This window comes from Gadus morhua, chromosome 9 (assembly GCF_902167405.1).
Source record: "Gadus morhua chromosome 9, gadMor3.0, whole genome shotgun sequence".
Taxonomy (NCBI): Eukaryota; Metazoa; Chordata; class Actinopteri; order Gadiformes; family Gadidae; genus Gadus; species Gadus morhua.
The window spans coordinates 11,785,353-11,804,905 of NC_044056.1; the positions used below are offsets into that span (position 1 = coordinate 11,785,353).

General features: G+C 48.8%; 3 protein-coding genes across 6 annotated transcripts; 2 read left to right on the forward strand and 1 right to left on the reverse strand.

Moving 5' to 3' along the window:
* Nucleotides 1-660: 660 nt before the first annotated feature.
* c9h15orf40 (chromosome 9 C15orf40 homolog) lies at nucleotides 661-2,190 on the reverse strand. The gene is made up of 4 exons (XM_030365314.1): nucleotides 1,948-2,190; nucleotides 1,723-1,864; nucleotides 1,370-1,497; nucleotides 661-913 (listed from the first exon to the last, which is right to left on the reverse strand). Exons 1-4 carry the CDS (start codon nucleotides 2,104-2,106, stop codon nucleotides 824-826), a joined length of 519 nt encoding a protein of 172 aa, XP_030221174.1. The 5' UTR covers nucleotides 2,107-2,190; the 3' UTR covers nucleotides 661-823.
* Nucleotides 2,191-2,210: 20 nt separating this feature from the next.
* On the forward strand, nucleotides 2,211-13,026 carry nedd1 (NEDD1 gamma-tubulin ring complex targeting factor). Of its 4 annotated transcripts, none has more exons than XM_030365257.1 (16): nucleotides 2,211-2,495; nucleotides 3,037-3,174; nucleotides 4,135-4,229; nucleotides 4,921-5,037; nucleotides 5,351-5,491; nucleotides 5,987-6,216; nucleotides 6,748-6,952; nucleotides 7,293-7,416; nucleotides 7,868-7,975; nucleotides 8,168-8,272; nucleotides 9,562-9,651; nucleotides 10,253-10,401; nucleotides 10,775-10,964; nucleotides 11,439-11,568; nucleotides 12,092-12,158; nucleotides 12,746-13,026. In XM_030365257.1, the coding sequence occupies exons 2-16, from the start codon at nucleotides 3,039-3,041 to the stop codon at nucleotides 12,845-12,847; spliced, it is 1,989 nt and encodes a 662-aa protein (XP_030221117.1). In that variant the 5' UTR covers nucleotides 2,211-2,495; nucleotides 3,037-3,038; the 3' UTR covers nucleotides 12,848-13,026. The 4 variants fall into 4 exon arrangements, with proteins under 4 accessions (XP_030221117.1, XP_030221120.1, XP_030221119.1 ...); XM_030365260.1 differs by having other exon boundaries at nucleotides 8,171-8,272; XM_030365259.1 differs by having other exon boundaries at nucleotides 7,871-7,975.
* A 799-nt stretch (nucleotides 13,027-13,825) lies between these two features.
* On the forward strand, nucleotides 13,826-19,468 carry ndufa9a (NADH:ubiquinone oxidoreductase subunit A9a). Its single transcript, XM_030365292.1, has 11 exons — nucleotides 13,826-13,969; nucleotides 15,213-15,368; nucleotides 16,335-16,432; nucleotides 16,757-16,848; nucleotides 17,240-17,381; nucleotides 17,551-17,653; nucleotides 17,730-17,800; nucleotides 17,917-17,993; nucleotides 18,495-18,590; nucleotides 18,678-18,744; nucleotides 19,217-19,468. Exons 1-11 carry the CDS (start codon nucleotides 13,921-13,923, stop codon nucleotides 19,385-19,387), a joined length of 1,122 nt encoding a protein of 373 aa, XP_030221152.1. The 5' UTR covers nucleotides 13,826-13,920; the 3' UTR covers nucleotides 19,388-19,468.
* Nucleotides 19,469-19,553: the final 85 nt, after the last annotated feature.

Below are 19,553 nucleotides of genomic sequence, written 5' to 3' on the forward strand. Positions count from 1 at the left end.
AGGGAAAGTGGCCGCATAATTGAATAAAGTTTGTTGAATCAGATGACGATGAACTGCAATGCATCATGTGATTTAATGCCAAAATAAGTGCACGGTTTGTACGCATTTGGATTCGTACACCAGGGAGGAACCAGATAAATCTTTGAAGGTCCCATGGAATGCCAGCAGGTGTGATGTAATTAGCCGGTACAAGCTGTTCTGGAAATCTGCCCCTTATGACATCACAGGTGGGCGTGTCCACCTAGATGTGTGCTGGATAGATCAGTCTACCAGCCTACCCAGTGGTCTGTAGCATACGTTGCTCATCCATCCGTCACACATCTAGGTGGACACGCCCACCTGTGATGTCAAAGGGCAGATTTCAGAAACGGCTTGTAGCGGCTAACCACACCTGGTGGCATGCCATGGGACCTTTAACACTAAAGAATGGTGGCTAGTGCCAGTGAACTTATGAACGCCGCCACGGTTCACTCTGGGGCCGTTCCGACTTGACTATGAAACCCAACGGGTTGACATGCAAGGCAGGGTTTGCAACCACTAATGTTCTAAGCTGGAGACGGTCCATTTATGGAAGTTACTCAGTAAATCTGGTTCAAAAGGTTGTACTTGAATTGACCTGATGTTGGTTAGCGTGTCAGTGAACATGCTGACACGGTGAACTTCGCATAGCAAACAATATATTTTTTTATTGCATTTTCCAAAGATATTCTTCCATATGTGACACTTGTTTTTCAAATTGTTCCATCTTGTAATAATTATCCTGCTTCTTTATCAACGGCAACATGGTGGCTCGGTCGGCTGATGGTTAGTCTGGGGTCAAAGGTCAGCTGGCGGCCTGCCTCAGTCGGTCCAGGACGTCTTCCGGACTGAGTGTCGTCCCCAAGGTAACTATCTTGTTCCTGGACCGGGAGCCCTGGAGAGAAGCAGACTTTATTAATCTCACATGCACTTCAGCCACGGCACATAAAGCTAATCTAAAACACTGCAAAGACCTCGGTAAACAAAATGAGAGTAGATCAACAGTAATATTTAAATGTCTGACAATTTTATATAAGACATTGAGAGTACACATCCTTGCCCATTACATTGCCGTATCAGTGAATAAAGTGTCCGGTGTTTTTCCAATTATGGACACTTATGTATTCTACTGCGTTCACAGCCGTCCCGTGTAGCCCGGGTTGGAAACAGTAAGAAGATAAGTTCTCAACCGATGATTTTGTGTAAAGTTGTTCTAAGGTTTGAATTCTTTTTTTTATCTCTACAAAAATGGCCGAGGTCCAGAACCCGGTGACCTCATAGCGGCTGCGGGCCTGCGCGTAGCCGCCCCTGGAGGTTGACTGATGAGGGCTAGTTGCCGTGCGTGGGGCACCTTGTCGAGGGCCACCTGGCTCTTCTTCAGCTGCAGCACCTGGGCCAGGTACCGCAGCAGCTCTGCGTTCGCCTCGCCGTCCGTCGGGGCCGCCGCTATGGCCACGCCCACCGCGTCTTCAGACACGTCTGGGAGACAACAGACAAACGAATGAATCTATTGGATGTAGTAATAGTTAGACATAACGAAATCAATAGTTACTAGGGTTAGTTACTTGGATAGAAGCATACCTTAACAACCAATCTCTGTACTGTCTAACCCCTACCTGCTCCTTGATGACCCGTCTCTGTACTATCTAACCCCTGCCTGTTCCTCAATGACCTGTCTCTGTACTGTCCGTTCACAGCACCCACCTGTGATGGCGTTGTGTTTGGCCCCCGGTTTGGCGTGCACCGACACCGTGACCGCCCCGGTCTTGTCCCGGGTCACCGGCACCGGGAGGACCGTCACCGCCGGAGTCTCCGTAGCACAGGGTGTATTCTTTCCATTTTTGCCCTGCGTAGACGACTCATAATTAGAAAATCGCCTCTGTTCAAATGTCAAATACAAACTCAGATTCAATAGAAAACCGAACCCACCTTCTTCCCCGCTTTATCTCTTTTGGACATGAGATTATCTCCTCCAGTGGAGTCGGTGTTATAGAGAGAGATGAACGGACTGCTGCATGTCTGTCTCCAGGGACTCCAGGATGTAAAGGACCAGACGAAGTGATGAAAGAGATGGGAGCGATGGAGCATCACACCGGAGCGGCAGCGGGTTGTTTACCGGCGACCTCTTCCGGACCTGCGCACAGAGAGCAGGGCGCCCCCTGGTGGAGGGTCTTCCGGGCATGCGCACTGAGAGCAGGGTGCCCCCTGGTGGCGGGACGGTTCACACCAGGGAGTGGCGTTGTACAATCCCAAATAAAGTGACTCATTATTTTATTATTCGAGTTGTTGTGAAAAAGCAAGAGATAACTAATTAAATCACACGGAAACTTGAAGTTCAGGTTAGATTTGTTGCGTTTTTTAATTGTTGAACGGTGCATAACTTCGCCTTTCTTTCCTCCTCGGCCGCCGTAGTGGAGAACAGGCGCGCAGGCAGACTCACAACACTTTTCCACAAGAGGATTTTTCTTCAGAGTTTGGTTTGTAAAGTTGATATTCTGTTATAAATACCCCGATAGAGAGGTGGTCCCGGACACTGGGTCGGTTCTCCTCGTTGTGGACCGTGTGTTGGACCGACTTGTTACTTTATGATGGAGATAGAAGCGATTAGTTAACGTCTGACAACTTTAATAACACATCGGCTGCTGCTGCTGAGGGCCTCTGATGTATCTAACCTAATGTATCATTCACGTGTTTTCATTTATTATGGAAGTTTGTTTAATGTTCGTATCTTTTGATAATGATACACTTTTTTTTTATGACATGTTACTTTTAATTACTTACCGCTAGTTCACTTCTTTGTACTTTCAAACGTCTATTTTCTCGCTGTAATTCAGTTTAAGGGTTAGGGTTAGGGTGTGGATTCACCACAATCATACGTCTTAAAGCAACCCAGCCCCATTTGGGACGTGTGTGTGCGTGTGCGTGTGTGTGTGTGTGTGCGTGTGCGTGTGTGTGTGCGTGTGCGTGTGCGTGTGCGTGTGTGTGTGTGTGTGTGTGTGTGTATGTGTGCGCGCGCAGCCATGGAGGAGGTGGTGCAGCTCGTCTCGTCGGGAGACTGCGTGAAGATCTGGGACTCTGTTTCCATGACGACGTGCGAGCAGTTCCTCCCCCACAGCGCGACGCACCCTGTGTCCCAGGTGTGCTGGAGCTCCAACAGTATCCTCCTCCCGCTGCATGGTGATGGAGACCCCACCACCCAGGGGTCCTTTTAGGGCGCAGGTCCCCTGGTTGCCGAACCCGTTATAACGTACCTCCCATTGTTTTAACATCAGGTCGTTTTTACATTTACATTTAGGGCATTCAGCAGACGCTTTTATCCAAAGCGACTTACAATGAGTATATTTGAGAAACAACAATATTTTGCGGTTGGTACGGTAAGGATGTTCATAGAAACAAGTGCCAAGAACTAACAATCACTAGGTTAACCTATTCTCCTTACACAACAAAGTTAGCTAGGATAAGACGCTACATGATTCTAAGTACTGGTTTAAGTCCCTACAATTTCAAAGCCCCAAACCCTGTGTGGACTTGAATCTCTTTTTGAAACTTTTTTAGCTGTTAAATAAATAAAATCTAAAGTACTAGCAGGTAGCAGACTCAAGTGTTTATTATCAGTCCCTAAATGGACCACAGACACTCTGATAGTTTTGGACTGCTTGAGTCTGCTAGCTGGGGGGCCGGACACGGGGGCGGTTAGTGTAGGTTCTGTGTTCAAACCCCATTGTTGTCTACCTGTAGGTATCCTTGAGCATGTATGTAGAAACATCCAGGCTTTGAACAGCCTCGGTGAACTGAACAATACTCAGAAAAAACACACGTTATTAAATCATTGTTCAGGATGATCACTCTTAAAGGAGCGGTCGGTACGATTTGAGAGTCGTAAAAAGAGAAAGCAGGAAAGAGCAGAAGAGAATCTAGATCTAATATTTAGAAACCTAGATCGATTCCTAGAACCAATCAGGGAAGAAATGCCCAGGTCAGAAGGGAGCTGATCTAATTTGTGTCATACAAGGGCCGGTATGCCAGAACATAGCAGTTAAAACGTAGCTACTATATCTTTCCTGCACTCCTTTTAAGTCCACAAGTTCTAGACTGTTAGCCTTGACCTATGTCCAGACCAGTATCTCGTCAGTGCCAGCAGCGTTGGAGACAAGCTGGTGGTGTCCAGCCTCAAGGCGTCTCCTGTCCCTGTAATTGAGCTGGCCGAAGGGGTAAGTACATCATCTAACCCTGGGGATAGTGGGAACGGCAGGGGCTCAGGAGGTAGAGCCTGGTGGTTTGATCCTTGGTAGCTCCTCCTTACCAAGGGAGCACTTACACTAGGCCATCTGTACCGTGCCCAAGTCCGTTTCACACCTGTACCGTGTGTTTACTGCTTAGGTGTATCTGAGTAAGACACCTAGCCCTTTCTGCCCTTAAAGAGCTGGCTGTCGCTTTGCATGGCTGACATGGGTGTAAATGGGTTAATGAATGTGTAAATGACTGTTGAATGTGAGATACTAATTGGAACAGGTCAGAGATATGTAAAAATGATGCCCATAGTACAATTCTCTTAATGTACTACTCACTTTAACACGTTACAATACTGCAGTAGTAGTTCTAACACTGATTCAATCCAACGGTTCACGTTTCGTTATCTACACGTCTGTCTCTCAGTACTGCAGTAAGCGTTTATTAGTCTACTAGTCTAGAGGTTGATTCATACTTCTGTGCTGAAGAGAGGGAGACCCCGGGTGTAGAGACTCAGGGGGGGTAGAGTCCCTGTGGGTGTGTAGGGACCCAGGGGTGCAGGGACCCCGGGTGTGTAGAGAACCAGGACGCCTCACCCCCCCCAGAGGTGAACCATCCCCTCCCAGGGTGTCGGTGCTAGACGCCGTTCTCGCGACTCCTTGTGTGTTCCAGAAACGGCAGACGCGCGTGTGCCTCAGCTCCTCCTCCCAGTACCTGCTGAGCGGCGGTCTGGACCACACGGTCAACCTGTGGGACCTGAAGAGCAGGAGGCTCCACCGCTGCCTGAAGGTCAGTCCCCTCCTCCACCTTCTCCACCACCACCCTCCACCCAGCCAGGGTTGTGTATCGTTCACGCCCCCGGGGGACCCCAGAGCCCCCGCCAGCTGAACTGTCCGTCAACAGCAGGCATCTGCAGCGCTGGACACTTGCATATTAATGACGTAATTTAATTTAATACCACACACATTCACACTACTCTATAACTACACACAAGCACAATACACAACAGGCATTACTTACAGCCATCTGTTCTCAGTTGTGAGTGGGGGGTGACCTTTTTTCTCTCTCTCTCTCTCTCTCTCTTTCTCTCTTTCCCTCTCAGGACCATAAGGAGGAGGTGACCTGCGTCTCCTTCAACGCTAACGACACCTGTGTGGCGTCGGGCTCCACCAGCGGTGACCTCATCCTCCACGGCCTCACCACCAACCTGTCCAGCAAGCCCTTCGGCCACGGGGCCAATCAGGTGAGGGCCCTCGCCGCACAATTCCTGTACACCTTAAAGCAACTTCCTGCATGTCCAAAGAGATACTTATAAACTTGTACTTAACCTATGGGTGTTGTGGTAGTTGTAGTTCTCCACATAACCCAAGATGACCTGGGAGTTGTATTTCTCGTTCTCTTGTTACCCAGGTGACTTGGTTGTTGTAGTTCTTGTTCTCTTGGTAACCATAGGTGACATGGTAGCTGTAGTTCTCTTGGTAACCCACGGTGACGTGGTAGTTATAGTTCTCTCTGTAACTCAACGGTTACCTGGTAGTTGTAGTTCTCTAGGTGACGTGGTAGTTGTAGTTCTCTTGGTGACCCAAGGTGACGTGGTAGTTGTAGTTCTCCTGGTCACCCAAGGTGACGTGGTAGTTGTAGTTCTCTTGGTAACCCAAGGTGACCTGGTAGTTGTAGTTCTCCTGGTAAGGTGGTAGTTGTATTTCTCTCTGTAACCCGGGCTCTGTGTCTCCTCCAGCCCATCCACGACCTGCGGCTGTGCCCGCTGAAGCGCTCCCTGCTGGGCAGCGTGTCGGACGGCGGCACGGTGGCGCTCTGGGACTCCAACACCCAGAAGGAGCTGCACGTGTTCGACGGCGCCCACAAGGCCCCCGGCTCCGGCCTGGCCTTCTCCCCCGCCAGCGACTTGCTCTTCATCTCCGCCGGCCTCGACAAGAAGATCATCTGCTACGACACGGCCAGCAAGATGTAGGTTCTCCACCCCCCATATACCAGGAGATACATCAGATATAATAAGATACCATCTAGGACCATCAGATATGATCAGATACCATCAGATATATTGAAATACCATCAGATACCATCAGATATGATCAGATATCATCAGATATAATGAAATACCATCAGATATGATCAGATACCATCAGATAGGGTAAGAGGCCCACGGATACCATCAGATATGATGCTGTAGGATATGGGATATTACCGAAGATATGATGTGATGCTATAAGATATGACATAAGCTATAAGATAAAATAAGATATTATAAAAGATACGATGGGGTTTGAGTTATAGGATTTAATCGATCTTGAAGAAGATATAAGATATGAGACTAAGGTATAACGTGTGTGTGTGTGTGTGTGTGTGTGTGTGTGTGTGTGTGTGTGTGTGTGTGTGTGTGTGTGTGTGTGTGTGTGTGTGTGTGTGTGTGTGTGTGTGTGTGTGTGTGTGTGTGTGTGTGTGTGTGTGTGATTGTGCGCGTGATTGTGCGCCCCCCAGCATCCTACGGGTGATCAGGGCAGAGGCCCCCCTGACGGCGGTGGACTTCTCCCCTGACGGCCTGGGGGTGGTGGTGGGCTCCACCCAGGGCAAAATCTACCACTACGACCTGAGGAACCCCAGCAGCCCCACCCGCGTCACCCCGGCTCACAAGACCTCCGTCACCTGCCTGCGCTACCAGAGCTCCAGCAGCAAGCAGCCCAAGGTACCATCCCATAATACACCATGTGGAGGTACCATCCCATAATATACCAAGTTGATGAACCATCCCATATTACACCATCTTGAGGTACCATCCCATAATATACCATGTTGAGGTACCATCCCATAATATGCCATGTTGAGGTACCATCCCATAATACACCATGTTGAGTTACCATCCCATAATATACCATGTTGCTGTGGCCATGGACGGGGTCTTCATGTAGATAGCCCCCATCTAGAGGAGGTAACCCCTAACATGGTACAGAGGCACGGATGAAGCATTATGAATGTTACCAACTGGGTTAACACCATATCGGTATAAAACGCTGTTCTCTCTCCAGTCCTCTAAGGGACCAGGCAGTAAAAGAATCTCCAGCAAACTGCAGAGTGGCCTGTCTGACTCCGCCCCAAGGCATGGCTCCGCCTACCATAGCCCCGCCCCCCACAGCGGGGAGCAAAACACTGGTTTGTTCCGTCTTCCAATACCGACTTGTAGTCCATGTTACATTTGTGCGTTTGCCTGGTGTGCGAATAGTCACGCTCAACCCAACTCTGATAGAGGAGCAGAGTGCTTCACAGCCGGTTGACATGTCTGCCACATCAACTCTGTTTAAGGGGAAAATCACGGAAAATTCGGTACAGGGACTCATTAGTCCGGTTTCAGACTTCTCCATCGTGCCCAGTAGGACTGAGTTGATGTTGTAGTCTTTTAAAATCCTACAGTATGTCACTACAGCCAAATCAAACGTTCATAATCTCAATAAAAAGATGTGGATAATAAGTTACGTCCGATGTAAAAACATTGAAGGTAAATGATGGACCGTGTGGACCAACCTTGCATTCACATGATGGACCATGTTCTACACCAGCAGGTCGTTTTAGCTCTGTAATGACAGTAGTGTTGTGTCGTGTCCAGCAGGGGGCGAGTTCGCCGAAGGCCAGTCGGAACCCCTCGGTGCGCTCGGGAAATTCAACAACAGCGTTGGCCGCAACAGTCTGGACATGTTCTCTCCTGTCCACGAAGGTATCCTATTCCCTAGTATCCTTACTATCCTCCCTCCACCTTATCTGATATGTTAGGGGTTCTAGAGGCAGGTGGTAGGGGTAGATGTAGACCTCACTTAAAGCTGCTGTAGGTAGGCCTCACTTAAAGCTGCTGTAGTTAAGAATCACTTCAAGCCGTGAATAATGAGCTGCGTTACACTGTTTTGTCCAGCAGGGGGAATGAGTTTGGAGAGCAGGTCTGAACCTATCACTGCTCTCGGGAAATTCACCAGCGTTGGCCGCAGCAGTATGGACATGTTCTCTCCTGTCCGCGAAGGTAATCAACAATTATGTTAAGGGTTCAAAAGACCAGGTCACATGTTAGTCTGGTGTTCTATGACCAAGTCACATGTTGGTCTGGTGTTCTAGGGACCAGCAGTCGGTTGCACCAGCAGAACGTAAAGCCGATCGTAAGTTCGGGTGTAAAGTCCGCCGTAACCCTACGCTCGACGTAGCTAGTGTCAAACTAAAGGTGTTCTAAATTTTGGTTGCACCACCATAACTTAAGTTGTAACGTTACTGGTAGTGCGTAAATTGTACTAGTGTCGCTTTTAATGACGTTTAGATAATTTCAAGCCAATCATTGACAGGTAACAATGTAAACAGGAAATACCGGCAAACTTCCACCTTATCCGAGTGAAGACGCGTTAGCACCCAAATGAGAGGGCAAACAAAACAGTTTCAGTCATTTATTCTCTAAAATTAGCTTGGACGGTATAGGCGTGAGGTTAAGCTATTTGATGGCGGATTTTATAATAAATAAATAAATATAATATTCCGCCCGGCAAAACCGAAATCGCGCATATAATTCAACATCATCATAATAAAGAAATGGATCGATACGGTCACGGACAATCCGTTCCCGGCGCAAACCGCGTTGAAACTCCTCTTCCCATTGCTCAAAACGAATAGCCATCTTTACCCTGCATTAGTGTTGAAATCTTTTTACGTTTTTTTCTTTTAACGGTTCTTTATCGTTAGTATGGAACTTACACCAGCTAGAGGGGAGGCGTAAAAGATTAGTTATAACTTAGTGTTACGTTGAAACTATCTGCTTGGTGCAACTGCTATTTTTTTAGTAGAGTAAAGTCGAACGTTTGGGTGATTTACGTTCAACGTAGCCTCAGTGGGACCTTACGTTCTGCTGGTGCAACCAGCTGCAGTTCACATGTTAGTCTGGTGTTCTATGACCAGGTCACATGTTAGTCTGGTTCTCCTTGTGTTCTAGAGACCAGGTCACATGTTAGTCTAGTGTTCTATGACCAGGTCACATGTTAGTCTGGTGTTCTATGACCTGGTCACATGTTAGTCTGGTTCTCCTCGTGTTCTAGAGACCAGGTCACATGTTAGTCTGGTTCTCCTGTTGTCCTAGAGACCAGGTCACATTTTAGTCTGGTTCTCCTGGAGTTCTAGATACATGTTTCCGCCAGCGTTGGTATTTCCAGACTCGGATTACCAGAGAGATGCTCTGGTTGCCAGTGGAAACGGTCTTGTTCTACTTCCTCCTGGAATGCTTGGATGTACAACGACATCGCCCTCCCTCATTGGATGTTTTTGTCTCCATAGCAACAGGTGGTGATATATTTCCAAGAGACGGGGAATCGCAGCCAATCAGAGGCCGAAGCAGTCTGGACGCCTTCTCCCCCCTCAGAGACGGTAACACGGAAGGAAGTAGACGAGCCCTTAGACTAGAACTACAGGAAGTTCAAAGGCGGTAGTCTAGCACTGATGCTAGAACTACAGGAACTAGACAAGTCCTAATGCTAAAAGTAAAGGAAGTACACAGGAAGTAGTCTAGCCCTTACGCTAGAGCTATAGGAAGTACACAGGTAGTGGTTCAACCCTGATGCCCGAAGTACAGGAAGTAGACAGAAAGTAGTTCAACCCTGATGCCCGAAGTACAGGAAGTAGACAGGAAGTAGTTCAACCCTGATGCCCGAAGTACAGGAAGTAGACAGGAAGTAGTTCCAAGTAGCCCTGATGCTAGAACTACAGGAAGTAGAGTGGACATTACAGTCAAACTACAGTATGTAGACAAGAAGTAGGCTAGACCTTACATCAGTCAGGTAACATAAGGGCTGTCTATCTCACTTTATTTCGGGGTTCTATGTTTGGTTGTACTTTTGCTTCCTCTTCTTGTTGAGAGTTTCAGTTTGGGAACAGAGGAAGATCAAGTAGAATAAGAGCTTGAGAAAGGTCTGCTGACCTATGAAGACGGGTGTATCTCCATGTGGATTGACAGTCCTCTCTGTTCCAGACTCCTCCTCTGGCCTTCCCCCCCGCAAGACGCCACTAGGCACCCCTGGGAATCGCTGCTTCAGCCCACTGTCCTTCTTCAAGACCCCTCCACCAATCAGAGAGGAGGAGACTCCGCCCTCCCCGGGCCAGACAGTCGACCCCCAACAGGTGACCAGTTGACCCCAACTCCAGCATCACCAGCATCACTAGCATCCTCAGAATCATTAGCGTAACCAGCATCACTAGCACCACTAGCATCCTCAGCATCGTTAGCGTCACTAGCATCACCAGCATCATTAGCATCATTAGCATCCTCAGCATCGTTAGCGTCACTAGCATCACCAGCTTCACCAGCATCACTAGCATCACTAGCATCCGTAGATGAGATGAACTTTCCCAATGAGGCGGTGTTTGTGTTTGACATTGTCGTGGTTCCTCCGTGACGTTGTTCATAGTCTGGTGATGATCCGCCAGTGAGGAAACAGGAGCAGGAAACAGGAGCAGGTAGACTGATGAGGTGGTGCTCGTTCTTCTGTTGCAGAGCCTCAGCAGCAGCAGCAGCAGTCCAGAGGCCGGGCAGACGATGCCGACCGCATCACTGCAAGCCAATCAGAGCCAACCAGGTCCCGCCTTCTGCACCCCAGAGCCCAGCCTGCGGAGAACCGATAGCCTCTCAGCTCTGCTTGGAGCTGGCTCCTCCCACAAGGCAGCCACGCCCACCACAGCTCCAGGTGACAGTAGAACAGCTGCCTCACCTGAAACTTCTCACTCTAGCGATCTACTGAGCAATGCAGAACCTCTTGATACACCTCAACCTGCGAGGTGTCCCATATTTTATACCACCAGGTGTGAGTGTGATTAGCCGTTACAAGTAGTTTTGAAAATCTGCCTCTTCTGACATCACAAGTGTGTGATGTCATCTAGATGTCACTAGAAGTGTGCTCGATGCATCAAGTCTACCAGCCTACCCAGTGGACTGTAGCAAACGTTGCTCATCTATCCGTCATACGTCTAGGTGGACACGCCCACTTGTGATGTCAGAAGAGGCCGATTTTCCGGCTTACGGCTTGTAACGGCTAATCACACTCTCACCTGGTGGTGTAATATGTCACCTTTAAGGGACTCAAACCCATACCACAGCCCACCATTAAGACCAGTCCCCCCACCAGTGCGGGTTTCTGAGCGTTGCGGTCCCGTTTCTCCAGGCGCGGCAGAGCTGTCGTCCAGCGTGGCGGCCCAGCTGGAGGGGGTGTGTGCCCAGGGGGGCGCCCCCCTCAGCGCCCTGCAGACCCACTTCATCCAGAACATGATCCACGACACCCTGGAGGAGTTCAGGTACTGGTCCTACTGGCCCACATGTTGTTTATCCAGCTCCTTCACTGGTCAGAGTTAGGGTCCCAAACTCCCAGTGCATCAGAACCAGAGAACAGTCACTATGGGTCGCCGTGTTTAAACGGCGGGTAGACGTTTACTGGAACCCTCTGTGAGGGTGAAATGTACGGGGGGGAACGTCCTGGTACTTAATGTACGCACCTGCTGTTTGTGGTTTTTAGTTATAGCACTTAGTTATGTAGCGTCTTATCCTAGCTATCTTTGTTGTATACGGGGCATGGGTTAACCTAGTGATTGTTAGTGCTTGGTACTTGGTTCTATGAACATCCTGACTTTACCGACAGAGATGTATTGTTGTTTCTCTTTCTATAGACAAATGTACTTGTTGTAAGTCGCTTTAGTTAAAAGCGTCTGCTAACCCCTGAATGTAATGTCAATGAAACAGCCCGATGTGACGTCATAAGTGACCCGTGTGGGAGGGTGTGACCTCATTTGGGAGGAAGTGACATCACTGGTTTGTCTCCAGGGACACCTGCCATCGCGACATCGTCAACCTCCAGGTGGAGATGATCCGACAGTTCTACATCCAACTGGTGAGAGGCATCCGAATACCATGACAACCACCACCCCATCCCTACCCCTCAACCACATCACCATGACAACCACCACTCTAACCCCTACCCTACAACCCCATCACCATGACAACCACCACCCTAACCCCTACCCAAGATCCAGATCATTATGACAACCAACACAACCACCACTCCTACCCCACAACCGCATCACCATGACAACAACAACTCTAAACCATATCCAACAACCCCATCACCATGACAACCACCACTCCTACCCAACAACCACACATCACCATGAAAACCACCACCCTAACCCCTACCCCTACCCCACAACCCCATCACCATGACAACCACCACCCTAACACCGACTCCACAACCACATCACAACCACCACCACCCATACCCCATAACCACATCGCCATGACAACCGCCAACACCCCTAACACCCCTACCCCACAACCTCATCCCCATGAAAACAAAGCCAAATATGAAGCAACAGCAGGTGAAACTGGGTGAGACCTGGCCTGGAGGCCGTCAGTCTGCGCCTCAGAGGAGCAGATTGGGCTGACTGTGTGTGTTTGTGTGTGTGTATTTTGTGTCTACAGAAGGAGATCCACGGCCTCATAGAGAAGTACTCCCTAAACGACTCGCTGCTGGAGGAGATCCAGAAGCTCCGGGAGGAGAACCGCAAACACTTCAACTACTGAGTGTGTGTGTGTGTGTGTGTGTGTGTGTGTGTGTGTGTGTGTGTGTGTGTGTGTGTGTGTGTGTGTGTGTGTGTGTGTGTGTGTGTGTGTGTGTGTGTGTTTAAATAAAGTGTAAACCTGTCCCGTATGTCTGCTCCCTGTATGTCATCAATAAAGCATCGTAAGGACGTTGTTGGGAAGCCATGGCAGCCAGAGTCTTAGTGCTGACGCCTCCTCCACCCCAGTCCACTGGACCCTTCTGGGTCCTGATTAGAGCCCTCTGGGTCCCTATATAACCCTCTGGGTCCTGATATAATTAATCCTCTGGGTCCTGATATAATTAACCCTCTGGGTCCTGATAGGGCCCTCTGGGTCCTGATATAATTAACCCTCTGGGTCCTGATATAATTAACCCTTTGGGTCCTGATGTTACCCTCTGGGTCCCTATATAACCCTCTGGGTCCTGATATAACCCCTCTGGGTCCTGATATAATTATCCCTCTGGGTCCTGATATAATTATCCCTCTGGGTCCTGATATAATTAACCCTCTGGGTCCTGATATAATTAACCCTCTGGGTCCTGATATAATTAACCCTCTGGGTCCTGATAGAGCCCTCTGGGTCCTGATATAATTATCCCTCTGGGTCCTGATATAATTATCCCTCTGGGTCCTGATATAATTAACCCTCTGGGTCCTGATATAATTAACCCTCTGGGTCCCTATATTACCCTCTGGGTCTTAATATAACCATATGGGACGTTCTGGGTCTTAATATAACCTTCAGGGTCCTGATATAATGTTCTGGGACCTTCTGCATCCTGCTAGAACCGTCTGGGTCATAATATAACCTTTTGGGTCCTGATGGAACCTTCAGGGTTTTAATATAACCTATTCAGTCCCAATATAACCACCTGGGTCTTAATATAGCCACCTGGGTCTTAATGAACCCTCAGGAGTCTTAGCGGAGCTAAGGGGCTGCACGATATTGGAAAAAAAAAGAGAACATTTTGCATTCCGCACACATTCAAGTGGGTGCGTTCCATTCCGCACACTGAAATCGGCGCGTCCCATCCCGGACACCGTAGTGCAAAGATGGCGGCCGTGGTGCTGGTTAGCCGTTCTGTCCTTCCCAAAATCTCAAGTAAGTTTTTCCGTCTTATTTTCACTTTATTTTTAAGAGTCGTTCATTATATGGCCGGAGGATGGGCTGGGGTTAATGTCTAACTGTAAGGTGAAGTCCGACTGCGTTCCAGCCTTACGCTGCTCTGATGTGACCTTGTTAGCCATGTTAGCCGTGGTTGCTAATACGGCTGTCAGTCATAATATTATCAATAAAGCATTTAACTATAAAATATGACCTTTTTCTGTAAAAACGTTATCTACGACATCGACATCCTCAACGTCTTGCTCATGTTGTCACTGCAGACTGACTGTGTAGTCATCATTAATAGCACATTAAAAATCATAATATTGGGATAATTGTAGAGAATACTGTTTAGGAGGATCAACCAAATCTACAACATGTTAGTGTCTTGTTGTTCAGTGATTTACTTTGCTACTATAACATGTTTCAAGTGCGAAGTTTTTGTATGGAACTTAATAGCAGTAAGTCTTAACACAGTTTATGTGGGGGTCATCTAAACATGCTGTGTTTAGATGCACCTGCACACAGCATGTTAAAAACACCAAAACATCTGAGTCATGTGTTTGGTTGCAGCTCCTGTAGTTATCAGTAGCATTACAACTTATGTATTACAATTAGTTTAGTTGTACCTACCTGTGCATGTTAATCACAGTAAGTCTTAAAGGCCTTCATACGTTATGACCCCCCGTGGATCAAGATTACTTGACTAGCAAGGAAGAAAACTTGAGGAGGGTGCAGAGTGGGGTTCCCTCTCCCCATTACATCAAACATTGATATTAAATCATGAGAATGATGATAAAAAATTAAATTTGGGCATGCACTGTGGTCATATACAAACAAATCAATTTACAATAGCTACCACTACACTTAGAGGGTTTAAACCTGCTTTGCAGTCATTAAACATTGTATTACAGACCTTTTTTTACTGTACACATATGTATACAGATGTTTTAATGTCATTGACATGCACAGGTGGGTGCAACCAAACACATTGTAAAACAGATGTTTTAATGCTACTAATAACAGGACGTGCAACCAAACACATTATGCAGATGTTTTAGTGTTACTAACATGCTGTGCGCAGGTGCATCTGAACACATTATAATACAGATGTTATAATGGCATGCTACTACTACGTTTGTGCAGGTGTGAATAAACATGTTGTATGTGATGCTAATGCTACCAGTGTGCAGGTGTGAATAAACATGCTATATGTGATGCTAATGCTACCTGTGTTTAGGTGTGAGCTGTGCGGCGGCGCTGCAGCAGCAGCACAGGAAGCTCCATGCGGCCGTGGTCCCGCGGGGGAAGGGCGGCCGCTCCTCCTCGAGTGGAATCGCCGCCACCGTGTTCGGCGCCACCGGCTTCCTGGGCCGCTATGTCGTCAACCGCCTGGGTGAGCCAATCAGAACACACCTGGTGGGGGCAGCCAATCAGAACACACCTGGGGGAGCAGCCAATCAGTACACAGCTTGGGGCGGCAGCCAATCAGAAAACTCTGACCACCTGGGGGTCGCACCGATTTGAACACTCTGACAACATGGGGGCGGCAGCCAATCAGAATATTTTTTTGTTGGTCTCTGTGGGGTCTGTTACTGGTGTTTATATTTGGTTGTCGTGGTAACATCCTCAGGATGGTGTTTATATTTGGTTGTCGCGGTAACTTCCACAAGATGGTGTTTATATGGTACCCCAGTAAAAAGCCAAAGTCCTAGGAGGTTCTGTTCTGCCGTCAGCATAACTGGAGGAGGCACTGCTTTGTGCATCTCAGAATATCTCCGTAAAGATGGACTCATTGCGAAAACGCATGTAGCTGTAGAAACGCTGTGGTACATATTCAAGGCCACTGTGTGGCGCTGGTTCTCCATCAAAAAATAAGAAGACGAGGTGAAGCATGCGCATCAAGCCTGCTGCGCTGTATATAAACATACAGTCAAGGCGGAGATGGCAGTTGTTCAACCTTGTAGATTGAGCAGCAAATACTTTTCAAAGTACAGTTGTATGTACAATTGACCATGGGGCTGTATTTAAAGCTACACAAATAATACAAATCAAAGAAAATCGGATTGCCAAGCTGGTGGGCAATCCGTTTGTGTATCAGGCGTCCACAGGAAAATGCATAGGGACGTTTTTATCTTATTCACCCTGGTGCCTGGTTTCAAAAAATTGCGGCCCAACCGCACATGACGTTTTCACAAATAAACTTTTACTTGTGGACGGGGCCTTAAACAGAGCAACACAGTATCCTGCTGAGGTGTACATCTCTTAATGTCGTGTGTGTGTGTGTGTGTGTGTGTGTGTGTGTGTGTGTGTGTGTGTGTGTGTGTGTGTGTGTGTGTGTGTGTGTTCGTTCGTTCTCCAGGGCGTATGGGGTCTCAGATTGTGGTCCCTCATCGCTGTGATCAGTATGACATCATGTACCTCCGTCCAATGGGAGATCTCGGGCAGATAATCTTCATGGTAAGGACTCCAATATTACAACTATACTAAGATGGATATGAATTAATTACACATCTGTAAAGCGCCTTTCATCAGGACTCAAATACAATACAAAGCTGGGCCAAGATATTTTCAAACCTAGCTTTGTATTGGGTTGTTGGAACACTTGACCCCTGCACTCTGACCCCTTTTAGATTGCTTTCAATAACGTATCAGCGGCCAAACGATACCAAATGTCTGCATTGTTCTGAAGCTTGAAATGATGACTCCCTTAATAGTACATATAACTTGTATACACAGGGCCTTTGTGTGTTAACTCTTTACTATATCACTGGTTGTGTTTAGGAGTGGGACGCAAGAAACAAAGACTCCATCAAACAGGCCCTGCAGCACTCCAACGTGGTCGTTAATTTGGTGGGCCGAGAATGGGAGACCAGGTAACCTGACTGACTGCTGCCCTCCACCAGGTGACCTCTGACCTCCACAAGGTGACCTCTGGCCTAGACCAGGTGACCTCTGGCCTAGACCAGGTGACCTCTGGCCTCCACCAGGTGACCTCTTGCCTAGACTAGGTGACCTCTGGCCTAGACTAGGTGACCTATGGCCTAGACTAGGTGACCTATGGCCTAGACCAGGTGACCTTTGACCTCCACCAGGTGACCTCTGACCTAGACCAGGTGACCTCTGACCTAGACCAGGTGACCTATGACCTAGACCAGGTGACAGCTGATCTTGACCAGATGACCTCTTATCTATACCAGGTGACCTCGACCAGGTGACCTGTGACCTACACCAGCTGACCTCTGACCTTTGGCGTGTTTCCTCCAGTAACTACGGCTTTGAAGACGTGTTCGTCAGCATCCCCCAGCAGATCGCCCGGGCCGCCAGAGAGGCCGGCGTCAGCAAGTTGATCCACATGTCCCACCTCAACGCAGACATCAGGAGCCCCTCCAAGTACCTGAGGAACAAGGTAGGCCTCTGTTACACTAGTTGGCCTCTGTTACGAACTAGGTAGGCCTGTATCCTCTAGGAACCTGAGGACTATGTATCTATTCTCTGATTGGATCGTCTCAGGCTTGGGTTTGGCTGTCCGTGGGTTGAATGGTTTTGCGAATAAAGTTCTGTGCCCGTGTTGGCAGGCTGTGGGCGAGGCGGCGGTGAGAGACGAGTTCCCCGACGCTGTCATCCTGAAGCCCTCAGAGATGTTTGGCCGGGAAGACCGCTTCTTCAACCACTTCGCCAGTAAGAGAGACGCCGTGTGTGTGTGTGTGTGTGTGTGTGTGTGTGTGTGTGTACTGAGCTGTGTTGTCTGCTCCAGACTTGCGGTGGTTCGGTAGCGCTGTGCCTCTCATCGCCATGGGGAAGAAGACGGAGAAGCAGCCCGTCCACGTGAGTCCGGAATCATCCACCGACCCCATAGCCAGGTCTATCTCTGTTGTCATGGTGATAGCCAGGTGTATCTCTGTAGTCGTGGTGATAACCAGAACCGGTGTGTTTGTCTCCAGGTGGTAGATGTCGCCAAGGCGATCATCAACGCCATCAAAGACCCAGAGGCCAACGGAAAGACATACGCACTGGTTGGGTAGGTAACCTTAACCCTACCCTCACCCTGTCACCTGTAGGTTACCTTAACCCTCACCCTGTCACCTGTAGGTTACCTTAACCCTCACCCTGTCACCTGTAGGTTACCTTAACCCTCACCCTGTCACCTGTTGGTCCCCTTAACCCTCACCCTATCACCTGTTGGTTACCTTAACCCTCACCCTGTCACCTGTAGGTTACCTTAACCCTCACCCTGTCACCTGTTGGTCCCCTTAACCCTCACCCTGTCACCTGTTGGTTACCTTAACCCTCACTAACTGATTGTGTTGGTTCTGCTGTGTTGGTTGTGTTGTGTTCTAATCGGATTGTGTTTCGTTGGTTGTGTTGTGTTCTAATCGGATTGTTTGGTGTTGTGTTGTGCTGTGTTGGTTCTGTTGTGTTCTGATTGTGTTGTGTTGTGTTGTGTTGTGTTCTGATCTGATTGTGTTGTGTTGTGTTGGTTGTGTGTGTTCTTATCTGATTGTGTTGTGTTGTTGTGCAGTCCAAACCGCTACCTGCTCCATGACCTGGTGGAGTACATCTACGCCGTGGCCCACCGTCCCTTCGTGCCCTACCCCCTGCCCCGCCCGCTCTACCAGTAAGACACACACTCGCACACCAGTTTGCAAGTTCATCATAGCAAACATCCTTCCTGTTCCTCCATTAACTCTCTTATGTTTTTCAGCTTGGTCGCTAAATTCTTTGCAATGAATCCATTTGAACCGTGGACGACCCCGGACAAGGTGGACCGGGTAAGACCCCTTAGTCTGCCCCTTAGGCTGCACCTCAGCCCCTTAATGACCAGACCTCAGCCCCTCAGTCTGCCCCTTAGCCTCTTAGTGACCAGACCTCAGCCCCTTAGTCTGCCCCTTAGTCTCCAGACCTCAGCCCCTTAGTCTCCAGACCTCAGCCCCTTTGTCTGCCCCTTAGTCTCCAGACCTCAGCCCCTTAGTCTGCCCCTTAGCCCCTTAATCTCCAGACCTCAGCCCCTTAGTCTCCAGACCTCAGCCCCTTAGTCTCCAGACCTCAGCCCCTTAGTCTGCCCCTTAGCCCCTTAATCTCCAGACCTCAGCCCCTTAGTCTCCAGACCTCAGCCCCTTAGTCTCCAGACCTCAGCCCCTTAGTCCACCCCTTATCCCCTTAGTCTCCGGACCACGTAGCTTTAGCCCCTTACCTACAGCGGTGTTCCTCCCAATGCTAACAGTGCCAGCGCTGTGTCCTCAGTTCCACACGACGGACCTGAAGTTCCCCGGCCTGCCCGGTCTTGAGGACCTGGGCATCACGGCGTCCTCTGTGGAGCAGCGCGCAATCGAGATCCTGCGGCGCCACCGCCGCTTCCGCTACCTGGAGGCGGAGCTGGACGAGACCAAGCCGGCCAAGACCGTCAGCTTCTAGAGCTAACAGAGCTACCAGAGCTAGCCTCCTGTCTGCAGCACACTGTACATAAATAAAGGATCGTCCTCTAAAACACTTCAATGGCCCTCTCTTCATCCGCTGTTTGACACACACACACACACACACACACACACACACACACACACACACACACACACACACACAC